Here is a 13,342-nt window from a genome sequence, read left to right on the forward strand (position 1 = left end):
AGAGCTGCTATAGAGCCATAGAACCAGGTCAGCAGAGCTGCTTTAGAGCCAGAGAACCAGGTCAGCAGAGCTGCTCTAGAGCCTAAGAACCAGGTCAGCAGGGCTGATCTAGAGCCAGAGAACCAGGTCAGCAGAGCTGCTCCAGAGCCAGAGAAACCAGGTCAATAGAGCTGCTTTAGAGGGCGAGAACCAGGTCAGCAGAGCAGCTCTAGAGCCAGAGAACCAGATCAGCAGAGCTGCTCTAGAGCCAGAGAACCATGTCAGCAGACCTGCTGTAGAGCCAGAGAAACCAGGTCAGCAGAGCTGCTTTAGTGGGAGAGAACCAAGTCAGCAGAGCAGCTTTAGAGACAGAGAACCAGTTCAGCAGATCTGCTTTAGAGCCAGAGAACCAGGTCAGCAGGGCTGCTCTAGCTGACACTGACTGACTGACACTGACTGACTGACACTGACTGATTGACACTGACTGACACTGATTGACTGACACTGACTGACTGCCACTGACTGACACTGATTAACTGACACTGACTGACTGACACTGACTGACACAGATTGACTGACACTGACTTACTCTGACTGACTGACACTGACTGAATGACACAGACTGACTGACACTGACTGACACTGACTGACACTGACTGACTACTCTCTATTACTCTACTACTCACTCTCTACTACTCTCTACTACTCTCTCTCAACTACACAATCTCCACTACTCTCTAGTACTCACAATCTACTACTCTACTATTCTCTACTACTCACTCTCTACTTCTCTACTACTCTCTACTACTCACTATCTACTACTACTCTCTACTACTATCTCTCTACTACCCACTCTCTACTACTCTCTACTATTTGCTTTCTACTACTCACTCTCAAATATTCTCCCTACTACTAACTCGCTACTACTCTCTACTACTCTCTACTACTACTCTCTACTACCAATAGTCTACTCCTCACTCTACTACTCTCTATTAGTCTTGACACCTCACTCTCTTCTACTCTACAACTCTACTACTCACTCTCTACTACTCTCTTCTACTCTCTCTCTACTACTCACTCTACTACTCTCTACTACTCACTTTCTACTACTCTCTCTCTACTACTCACTCTCTAATATTCACACTCTACTACTCACTCTCTACTACTCATTCTCTACTACTCACTCTCTACTACTCACTCTCTTTTACTCTCTACTACTCACTCTCCACTACTCACTCTCTACTACTCGCTCTCTACTACTCACGCTCTACTACTCTACCACTCTACTACTCACTCTCTACTACTCTCTCTCTACTACTCACTCTCTACTACTCTCTCTCTACTACTCTCTACTACTCACTCTCCACCACTCACTAGCTACTACTCACTCTCTACTAATCACTCTACTACTCACTCTCTACTACTCTACTACTCTCTACTGCTCTCTCTACTACTCACTCCCTACTACTCACTCCACTACTCACTCTCTACTACTCTCTATTACTCACTCTCTGATACACACTCTCTACTACCTGCTTTCTACTACTCTCTACTACTCGCTCTCTACTACTCTCTATTACTCTTGCTCTACTACTCACTCACTCCCACTCACTCTCTACTACTCTCTACAACTTACTCTCTACTTCTCTCTACTACTCACCCTCTACTACTCTCTCTTTACTACTCACTCTCTACTACTCACTACTACTCACTCTACACTACTCCCTCTCTACTACTCTCTACTACTCACTCTCTACTACTCACTCTACTACTCACTCTACTACTCACTCTGCTACTCACTCTGCTACCCACTCTACTACCCACTATCTACTACTCACTCTCTACTATTCTCTCTCTACTACTCTCTAATACTCACTCTACTACACACTCTCTACTACTCTCACTCTGCTACTCCCTCTCTACTTCTCACTCTCTACTACTCTCTACTACTGACTCTCTACTACTCACTCTCTACTATGTACTCTCTACTATGCTCTACTACTCACTCTGCTACTCTCTCTAATACTCACTCTCTTCTACTCCCTCTCTACTTCTCCCTCTCTACTACTCACTCTCTAGTACTCACTCTCTAATACTCACTCTACTACTCTCTACTACTCACTCTCTGCTACTCTCTCTACTACTCACTCTCTACTCTCTATTACTCACTCTCTACTCTCTACCTCTCTCTATACTACTCTCTACCTCTCTACCTTCACCTCTCTACCTCTAACTTTCTACCTCTATCCCCCCATTTGTAGGGAGGTAGGAAGAGCCGGAGAGGACCAGGTCAGCAGAGCTGCTTTAGAGTCAGAGAACCAGGTCAGCAGATCTGCTTTAGAGCCAGAGAACCAGGCCAGTAGGGCTGCTCTAGCTGACACTGACTGACTGACACTGACTGACTGACACTGACTGACTGACACTGACTGACTGACACTGACTGACACTGATTGACTGACACTGACTGACACTGATTGACTGACACTGACTGACTGACACAGACTGACACTGACTGACTGACACTGACTGATTGACACCGACTGACTGACACTGACTGACACTGACTGACACTGACTGACTACTCTCTATTACTATAATTCTGTCTACTACTCTCTCTCAACTACTCACTCTCTACTAATCTCTACTACTCACTCTCTACTACTCTACTATTATCTACTACTCAATCTCTACTTCTCCACTACTCTCTACTACTCACTATCAACTACTACTCTCTACTACTATCTCTCTACTACTCACTCTCTACTACTCTCTACTATTCGCTCTCTACTACTCACTCTCAACTACTCTCTCTACTACTCACTCTCTACTACTCACTCACTACTACTCTCTACTACTCTCTACTACTACTCTCTACTATTCACTCTCTACTACTCATTCTATTACTCTCTACTACTCACTTTCTACTACTCTCTCTCTACTACTCGATCTCTACTATTCACTCTCTACTACTCACTCTCTACTACTCACTCTCTACTACTCGCTCTCAACTACTCTCTACTACTCACTCTCCACTACTTACTCTCTACTACTCGCTCTCTACTACTCTCTACTACTCAAACTCTACTGTTCTACTACTCTCAACTACTCTACTACTCACTCTCTACTACACACTCTCTACTGCTCTACTACTCTCTTCTAGTCTCTCTACTACCCACTCTCTAGTAATCTCTACCACCCTACTACTCACTCTCTACTACTCTCTCTCTACTACTCACTCTCTACTACTCTCTCTCTGTTACTCTCTACTATTCACTCTCCACAACTCACTCTCTACTACTCGCTCTCTACTAATCACTCTACTACTCACTCTCTACTACTCTCTACTACTCTCTCTACTACTCACTCTCTACAACTCTCTCCACTACTCACTCTCTAAAACTCTCTACTACTCACTCTCTGCTATACACTCTCTACTACATGCTCTCTACTACTCTCTACTACTCACTCTGTACTACTCTCTACTACACACTCTACTACTCACTCTCTACTACTGTCTACTACTCACTCTCTACTACTCCACTACTCTCTACTACTCACTCTCTACTACTCACTTTCTACTACTCTCTACTACACACTCTACTACTCACTCTCTACTACTATCTACTACTCACTCTCTACTACTCCACTACTCTCTACTACTCACTCTCTACTACTTACTCTCTACTACTCTCTATTACTCTTGCTCTACTACTCACTCCCTACTACTCACTCTCTGCTACTCTCTACTACTTACTTTCAACTTCCCTCTACTACTCACTCTCTTCTACTCTCTCTTTACTACTCACTCTCTACTACTCACTACTACTCACTCTACACTACTACCTCTCGTCTACTCTCCTCTACTCTCTACTACTCACTCTCTACTACTCACTCTACTACTCACTCTACAAATCACTCTACTACGCACTCTCTACTACTCACTCTCTACTACTTACTCTCTACTACTTACTCTCTACTACTCTCTCTCTACTACTCTCTACTACTCACTCTACTACTCACTCTCTACTACTCTCTCTCTGCTACCCACTCCCTACTACTCACTCTCTACTACTGACTCTCTACTACTCAATCTCTACTACTCTACTACTCACTCTCTACTACTCTCTACTACTCACTATCTGCTACTCTCTCTACTACTTTCTACTACTCACTTTCTACTCTCTATTACTCACGCTCTACTCTCTACCTCTCTCTACCTCTCTCCCTCTACTACTCTCTACCTCTCTACCTCCACCTCTCTACCTCTAACTCTCTACCTCTACACCTCTACCTCTACACCTCTAGCCTCTCTACCTCTCTCTATACGCACACACATATGCACATATATATATACATGCATATATATGCATTCATATATATGTATGTGTATATATATTAACTACTGGCGGTCGCCAGTAGGTAGTTATACTTAGGACCGATTTTCCATAGGAAATTTGCAACATTCTATTTGGAATAACTTTGGCGCCAGTTGATGAATCTTTGCGAAACTTTCAAAACTAATGGCCTGCTCCGGTTCGCTACTTTCCTTATCCGATGAAGATTCTGGAGAAAGCAGTCAGCAGGACCTTGTCCTGCTTTCTGGAGGAGAATTATTTACTGGATAAAGACCAGTTTGGCTTCCGGCCGGGGCATGGGACTGAATCTGCTCTGACCACAATGATGGATAACCAACGCTTGTTGGCCGACAGCGGGAATGCTATCATTTTAGTACTTCCCGATATGTCGGCCGCATTCGATACGGTTAACCATCTTTTACTGGTGGAAAGGTTGAGGAGGTTGGGAGTGGGAGACCAGGGTCTACAATGGCTTCAGTCCTTTTTGGAGAGTCGACAGCAGGTAGTAACTCTGGCACCCTTTTTCTCCGCCAAATCGCCCATTGTTCATGGGGTGCCGCAGGGCTCTGCAAATAGTCCTATTCTTTTTAATGTTTATTTGCAGCCCTTGTTCTCCATTATAAAATCTTTTGGAGTTAGCTTAGTCAATTATGCCGACGATACGCAGCTGGCCTTCTCTTTGGAAGGGGAGCATGCAGTATCGATGGATGTGTTCCAGCACTGCATGCGGCAGACGTCGGATTGGCTTAAGAGGAACTCCCTAAAATGTAACAGTGGGAAGACGGAGGTGATGTTCTGCTCTGTAGGCAGGATATCTAGACAACTGCCTTGTGATTTTAGACTCCTATCAGAGGACGATTCACTAATTCCGGTTAAGAAAGTTCGAAATCTGGGGGTGGTGTTCGATGCCGACCTTCAGATGGAATCACAGGCAAATAAAACTGTGAGTGTCTGCTTTACCTTTATCCGCATGCTGCACAAAATACTTCCTCTATTACCCAAGGAGTACCGTACCTTGGTGGTAGGCAGCATTGTTGGTAGCATATAAGCATGGGCGAATTTTGCGAATTCACAATTTGCTAATTTGCGAATTCGCGATCCGCAAAATCTGCGAATTTGCGGATTCGCTGATTTTGCGGATTGTGTGGGTAGAGGGCAGGCCGGGCGGGAAAACGGTGCACATCGCTAGTGTGAGGGGCAGGGCCAAACGGGTGAGGCTTATATGCGAGTTCACATGCCTCGTGTGTATAAAAGGATCAGAGAAGCTCGTGGTCACAGGAACTGCACAGGGATTGAGCTCGTGAAAGTCAATAATGCAAAGGCCTCCATCAAGCATCATAGGTAATTTTCGACGATAGATATGGGGAGAACGCACACCTGCCCAGCCTCCACAAAACTCACATTTTGGGGGGGGCTGATTAACTTTGCCTTTACACCGAAGAGCACCGGGGTCCCTCGAGTTCACATGCCTCTTGTGTGCATAAAAGGACAGGCACGGATCAGAGAAGCTCGTGGTCACAGGAACTGCACAGGGATTGAGCTCGTGAAAGTCAATAATGCAAAGGCCTCCATCAAGCATCATAGGTAATTTTCAACGATAGATATGGGGAGAACGCACACCTGCCTAACCTCGACAAAACTAACATTTATGGGCTGCTGTACCTATGTTAGGATGGCGCCGGCAAGCTGCCAGCGCCATTCTGAAATAGTTCAGGAAGCACTAATAGGTAAAATAAAGCAGGTGCTCGAGCACCTACTTCATTTTATCTATTAGTGCTTCCTGTTGAAGCTAACTTAGTAACTATTTTTGGATGGCGCTGGCAGCTTGCCGGCGCCATCCTAACATAGTTAAAAGTTCAACAGGCTTGAACTTTTGCCCCCCAAATCCGCCGCTCGCGGATTTCACTGATTTTCAGTAAATTCGCGGGAGTTTGCGGATCGCGGATTTACCGAAAATTCGCGAAATCCGCAAGCGGAACAGATTTCCCCGCACATGCTTAGTAGCAGACTGGATTACTGCAATGACCTTTATCTGGGAGCCCCTGGTTACATCGTTTAAGGCTTGCAAAGAATCCAGTCTGTAGCAGCTAAACTGGTTCTGGGCAGGCCGCGGAGTTCCTCCTCTAACGCGGCGTTAAGGGAGCTCCATTGGTTGCCTGTTAGGGAAAGAGTACACTTTAAAGCCCTGTGTATGGTTTTCCGTGCAGTGCACAAGCTTTGCCCGGTTCCCTTGCGGGAAAGGTTTGGATGGTATCTTCTCATAAGGAAGCTTCGTTCTTCCAGTACTGGGCTGTTGTCAACTCCTCGATTTAAGAGGGCCAGGCTGGGAGGTAGGGCCTTCAGTAGGGTTGGCGCTCGTCTATGCAATGAGCTCCCTCAGACCCTTAAATTAGCTAGCTCTCTGTTAAGATTCCATAGGAACTTAAAGATCTGGCTATATCCCATGATTTAGTTGTGCTCTTTCCCACTGTGGCGACCTGCCCTAATCTGGTCACGGCCTGTTCTCTGTTTAAAGCGCCAGGATTCCCGTAGGGTAACAGTATGCGCTATATAAAAGCTATATTCAATCAATCAATCAACTTTATTTACAAGGCAGCATTAAGCCACTTAACGTGGCATAACGCTGGCTTGTAAATAAGGATGACTTTCGCGCAATACATAGCGCGAAAGGAGTAGGCTATGGGTGTTGTGGTGGGCTTTCCACCGCAACCCTCTTTGATTTTGACTGTGCCTCATAATTAAGAGGGCAGCAAATTTATGGGGCATCGCCAAAATTAAGACCAGGGAAAACCTAGTCTTAAACAGGGGCAATGAGGAGAAATGTTTAATTTCTCCTTGTTTTTGCTGTTTCTATGTCGGCTGCATAGTGCAACACACATAGAAACCCCAAAAGTCCATTGATTATTTATGTGCAGGAACGTGACCCTTCTAGCACATAAAAAATCAATGACAAAAATTATGTTTTGCCCTAATCACACACATAGAAATTTCAAAATGCCATTTCAGATTGCAGAAGGACACCTTCTTGCACATAAACAATCTTCCTCTACAATGCAGGCACCCTTGCACTATGGTGGGAAAAGGAGGGCTGCACCGTATCCTTGAAAATATGGTTCAGCCCTGCGTTTGGAAGTGGCGGAGTGCTGCGTTAGGCCAAGGAGGCTAACACCGCACTCCGTCCCTTCCTATTAATTATTCCCCTTTGTTTGCAGTTTTACCTGGTGGTAAGTACCTGTAGAAATCTGCATGAGAACACAAAATGTAAGCTCTTTAAAAACCATATAGGTAAATAATGAAGTTCTGCTGCTATTTGCACGGTTTCTGGCCATTAATTTTTTATGGTAATGGTACAATTAATTTTAGGTGTGTGTTTTGGGGTTCATAGGGGTAAAGGGTGTTAAGTAGTTGATTTATTTTTTATCAATAATTATTTGTGATTTATATAAATTAAATATGTATTATCGCAATTGTGTAATTCATTTTAGGTGTGTGTTGTGGTGTTTCTAGGGGTAATGGATGGTAAGTACTTTGTGTTTAAATAAATAATATATGGTTGGTAATTAATGTTAATTATTTGATATTTATTTTAGGTAATTGCCCCTCCCCGCCTGCTTTTCTGCCCCACGGAACTCCCTGCATGGGCCGCTACTGGTATATGTATAAATTTTTATGTCTGTAGGTTTATTTATTTTTTTTATTACGTTTATTTCTTATATTTCTTTAAAATATATATTACATTTAATCTATTGTGCTAAAAATATTACTAATATTTAATATATTTTATTTCAGTTATATATAATTTTTATTTTTATATTTTTTACATCTATATTTATTACTTTGATATTTTTGATTCAATATTCTTGTACTTACATGTTTAAGTATGGGGAGTCGATATTTTTGTATTCTATATTTTTTAGTCAATATTTGTTTATGTCAATATTTCATCAGGGAACCGACACGAAGTGCCCCTAATCTACAGTGAAACTTAAGTCTCTATCTTGCAACAGGCTACTAGTTTGGAATGTCTGCTATTTAACTGGTGACAACATAAATTGTAAGGTTTCTGCCCTAAATGGTATTTAATCTCTGCAATTTCATCAGTGTCCTGATAAATATTAAACCTTTTCTGCTGTTTGCACAAGTACATAATCTTTGCTTTCTAGTCGGTCGCTGGGTTATTTTCTGTTTTTACTACTGTTGGCCACATACTAAGGGCTCCATTATGATGGCGGACAAACTTTTATACGCCCCCCACCGTAAACGGGACAGACCACCAGTGGTGTGGCGGTCCCTCGATGCCCATTAGGATGCGACCGCCACCTTGGTGGTCGCATCCCGCATATTTTACATTGCGGTGGACGGTGCTGTAAGCAACACCCGCGGCAATGCAAAAGATGCATGTTGTGCATTGGCATGCACAACGTGACAGACACCGCACGGTGCCTGTCACCTTGTGTATGCCATTGTAGGAGGGTACCATAGGTACCCTCCAGGTGCACCTCTCCACACCCCGCTAACACCCTGGGGGCCCACAACAGGCCCCACAGCCAAAGACCACATGCCTTTCCATTGCAGAAAGGCCAAAATCCGCTGACAACATAATATGGCTGGCAGTGCCTGCTAGGCACCACCACCATGTTATGGCCCAGGACTGCACTGCAGGCAATCGTAACAATTGCCTGTCTGCAGTAAAGCGGTGGACGGTTTTTTCGTCTCCCATTGTAATATGGCGGGGGTAAATGGAGGTGGGCGGGAAAATATGCCGGCAGGATCGCCACCACTGATCGGGCGGTGGCGATCTGTCCGACATCATAATGGCCCCCTAATGTTCTCTGCTATCTAGTCAGTGGCTGAGTAAATAGTGAAGCTTATTTTCTGTTTGCACAAGGGCCACCCAAATAGTACATGATCTCTGTCATCTAGTTGACTACCGAGTAAATAGTGAAGTCTCTTAGTTGTTTGCATAACCGCCAGCAAACTATTGCATAATCTCTGCTATCTGGTCAGAGGCCGAGTGAATAGTGAAGTACCTTTGCTGTTTGCATAACACGGGTAAAATACTACATAATCTCAGGTTTTTAGAATAATTAAGCCTGCTACCTATATATATGGCATCCAATTACATAGTGCATAATCTATGCTGTTTAACCAGCAGCCATGTAAATAGCTGCGGAATTTCACTATTTACCTGGTGGCTGGGTAAATAGTCGCTACCTTCTTTTTATTCCCCATTTGTGAATTTGTGTGATAAAAGAAAACAAAAAAATCATTTGGAACAACAGTAAATTAGTTATTACTGGTTCTGGCTGTTTGATGCTCCATCAGAGAAATCTGTGCTACTTGAATGTGTTTGCTTTGTGTTTAAATTGCTGGTTTACTGTGCAGAGAATGCTCTGGACAGGGTAACATGTGTGATTCTGTGAACAGTGTGCATTGTGCACCTGAAATATGTGAAGTGAGTCAGGTGCAGTACAGTTACTTACCCTCACCTCTAAAAAAGACAAACTCCTCACTGGGGGTGCTGCTTCCATTGTTGCCACATATTACAGACACTCGAAATCTGTAGGAAGATTGGGGGTTCACCCCTTTAATAGTGCAAGTCTCCACCTTCTGTGCAGTCAGTTGCTCCTTCCATGTCTTTGTATCTGTAGACTCCTCTGTGAATTCCACCTTGTAGGCACTTATTCTGGTGCCAGCACCAATGGTGCCAGGCTCCCTCCAGGTGAGGGTGATGCCTCCGGGTCCAGTCTGCCGGCCTGTCACCTTCTCAGGTGGGCTGCATGGAAGGGTCTTGATCATGTGGGTTGGTTGACTTGGTAAGGTGACCCATCGAGCAGACACCGCTGCTTGTCTGAACTGGTACAGGCAGTTAGGACCCAGACCCGTCACTGTGACTGTGTCACTGGTGTCCTCTCCTTCCACGCTGCTCCATTCAAATTCACTCATGGTCCTGTACTCTACTCGATAGTTCAATACTGGATCTGTTCCAGCAGGCAGCGGTGCACATGTAACCAGCACACTATCATGAGATATTTGACTTATTATAGCGAGGTCCAGGATTGGGGGGTGGAAGGTTTTGTCTTTTAGAACCCAGTGTTCATAGAAGTAAATCGAAACTCCTGGATTACTGGGATCAAGAACCGAGGACACAACAAACTGGATCTTCCTGTTTGAGGCATTGATCCTGGTAAACTCCATGAACTCGTTCACGAGGGCGCTAGATCTTTGGTTCACTTCAGCATCATTGAACCATTCTCCAGAGGTTGGGTGGGTGAGTCCCTTGCACAGTTTCTTTGTTAGCCAGGAATTTAATTCTGATAAAAAAGGTTCCTCTTCTCCTAGTGAAGTGAACATGAGTGAGATCACAAGCTCCGCTCCAAGGTCACGCAACACTTGGTTCATTTCCAACTGAGAAGGTACAATTTTCACTGCCTTTGACTCTGTCAACAAGTCCATGTATCCACTGACAAAGTTGACCTCATTCTGTTTGGATTTCAGAAATTCAGAAAGTTGTTTGGTACTAAATGGGGATTTTTCTTTGGTATTTAAAATGTCCAACAGTGCACTTTCCTCTTCTCCACCTCCTCGAACAGCGGGCAGGACTCTAGTGAGGTCTGCTTGGAAGGCCGTTCTATACTGACTGCACAGGTTCTTGAATTTTTTGACTCTACTCTTGATGTCAGCAAAGTGTACAGCGGCTGGTTGGGCGAGCATGTCATTGCACTCCATGTCAAACCTATGTAGCTCTTCTATGGAAGCTTGTACCTCTTCAATCAGCTGAGAACTGATGCTGCGCACCAGCTGAGATGCCTTGGATTCCAGCTTGCTCAGTGGATACAGCCAGACCATTGAAGGTATTGCATGCTCGCCATTTGCACCTAGGAGTGATGGAAGGCTTTTATAGATATTAATGGCCTCCTCATAAGTCGAAGGGTTGTTTGTTAATGCAAAATCCCCACAAAATGTGCAGCTGAACTTTTCAAATTTACTCCTCTCATCCTGAGATATCGTAAAGGCTCCTTGCCCTTCAATTGCAACCTTAGGTATTCTGTCAACTGCACCCTTTAATTCTCCTTGTACGTCCTTTATTTTCTCAGATGAGGACACTTTTCGATCGAACACAAAAAATGCCTGCGCCCCGTACTGCACTGCAGTGACCACATGGGTTGCCATATTGTGGTCAAAGATTTCTGGATAAGAGATATTCTGGCGTCCCAAATGAGTCATGGTCAGTTGTTCAAACTTGGTTGTGGTTGAATATTGTAAGGTCACTCTGGCCTGTTGCTTGGAAGCCTTCCTCTTTGTTAAATAGTTTGCTGCTCCTCCCACCTCAACCATCCCCCCCAGGAAACTTGCTTTCAGGGAGGCAGAGATATTGAGGGCAGAGGTCTTATCTTCAATGCTATCTTCGGCAATGATTTGAAAAGTTGTTTTTGGTTGTTGCTTGACACATACATCTTTCTCTATGGTCTTCTTATCCCAAAGAGTGACACCTGAAATAACAAGAACATGTCATTTAATTGAGACTGAAATAATACTATGGTATTGCAACAGATTTAACACAATTTATAGGCTAAAACCCGTGTCTCATTTCTACCAGTCAGTGTCAGGGAGATGGGACGAATGACAAGTTTCTAGCACAGGGATTTCTGATAGATCATTCACAACTGATTAGAGTACTCAAATCTTAATTTGAGTTTCCATCAATATTAGCAAAAGTTAGACTCTGTGGTGTAACTTTAGGTTTTCTAGGCATATATTATTAAAAACAGATAAATCTTGATTAGTAAGAACGGATTCTTTTAATCAAACTACAAAAAAAATAATATTTGTATTATGTAATAACCTAACCGTAGGACTAACCTCACCCTGGAAACCTTGTCTGGTAGTGAAGCTGCATCTTCAACATATTCAACCTCACAAATCTCAGGAAGTGACCTCAGAAGTGCTCAAAGGCAAAAAGTACTCATCCTTTGCACACCATATCATCTCTATAATGCGCAAGAGGACACAGTGTAGAAAGCTTCCCCTGCATTCATGTGCTCAAGACTCAAACTACATATGCCTTTAGACCCGCCCCCATGCAAATGCACTGACGTGCAGTAGTAATAAGACTATTGTATAAAATGTTAGAAAACAAGGCAACAGTATTCCTGGATAGGGTTTATTTTTTGTTCTTTCAAAACACCAATAACAGACTTCCGTAAAGGTTTTTTTTTTTTATTCAAACCACATTTAGCTCTACACAATATCACAGACAAGCACTGTTCTAAGATAATACACTTTATGTTTAAAAGGGTTTATTTCAACAAAATCGTCATTTTGCGTAGGACATGAATAATAAACACATAGAATATTGATTAGCCAATTGCTGTCAGGCCTTTTCACCCCCTTTGCCCCACATTTTCTTGGCTATTTGTTGTAGTTTGTACTTTAACCCCCCATACCTTTTTCTCCAAATAAGGTATCCCTGCATAATTTGAAATCTTTTCTTCCAACATCCTGAGGATTCTAAAGTTACCCAGGGTTTGTGGATTCACCTGGAAGGGACCAAGAAATTAGTCAAAATACAGCTAAACTTTCTTTTTGGGGGGGAAAAAATAGGATGAAAGAGCTGCAGAACACAGCATCTGTTTTTTTTTCTCTGCAAGTGGTATCAACAAAGAGTTTGTGATGCTAAAATGCCCATCTTCCCAGATTTCAGGGACAGGCAGATTTATGTCAGAAAACCAAAGATTTGTACACAGTTCTGGCATTTTACTGGGACATATACTTTTTTTCTTTTAGTTTTTGTGCTTTAGTTGCAACCTCCTTCCAGTTAGTGGTAGAAATGGGTAGGAAACCCAAAAATGGATCCCAGAGAGCTATACATTTCTGAAAAGAAGACACAATTCTGAATTCAGCACAGGGTTATTTATGTAGATCCTTCAAGGTTTTATTATAGAAAGTAACAGTTGAAATTGAGTTGAAGAAAAAACAATATGTGCCAACATTTTCAACTGTAATTT

At 43.3% G+C, this 13,342-nt stretch overlaps 1 protein-coding gene across 1 annotated transcript in view; it reads right to left on the reverse strand.

Moving 5' to 3' along the window:
- Positions 1-13,342, reverse strand: part of LOC147725143 (uncharacterized) — a 394,292-nt gene that overhangs the window by 151,377 nt on the left and 229,573 nt on the right. Inside the window, exon 2 of the mRNA XM_086918186.1 lies at positions 9,818-11,827. Coding sequence (XP_086774312.1) covers positions 9,818-11,827 — 2,010 coding nt within the window. The remainder of the gene's footprint in view (positions 1-9,817; positions 11,828-13,342) is intronic.

The sequence above is a fragment of the Lissotriton vulgaris genome, chromosome 4_1 (assembly GCF_964263255.1).
Source record: "Lissotriton vulgaris chromosome 4_1, aLisVul1.2, whole genome shotgun sequence".
NCBI lineage: Eukaryota > Metazoa > Chordata > Amphibia > Caudata > Salamandridae > Lissotriton > Lissotriton vulgaris.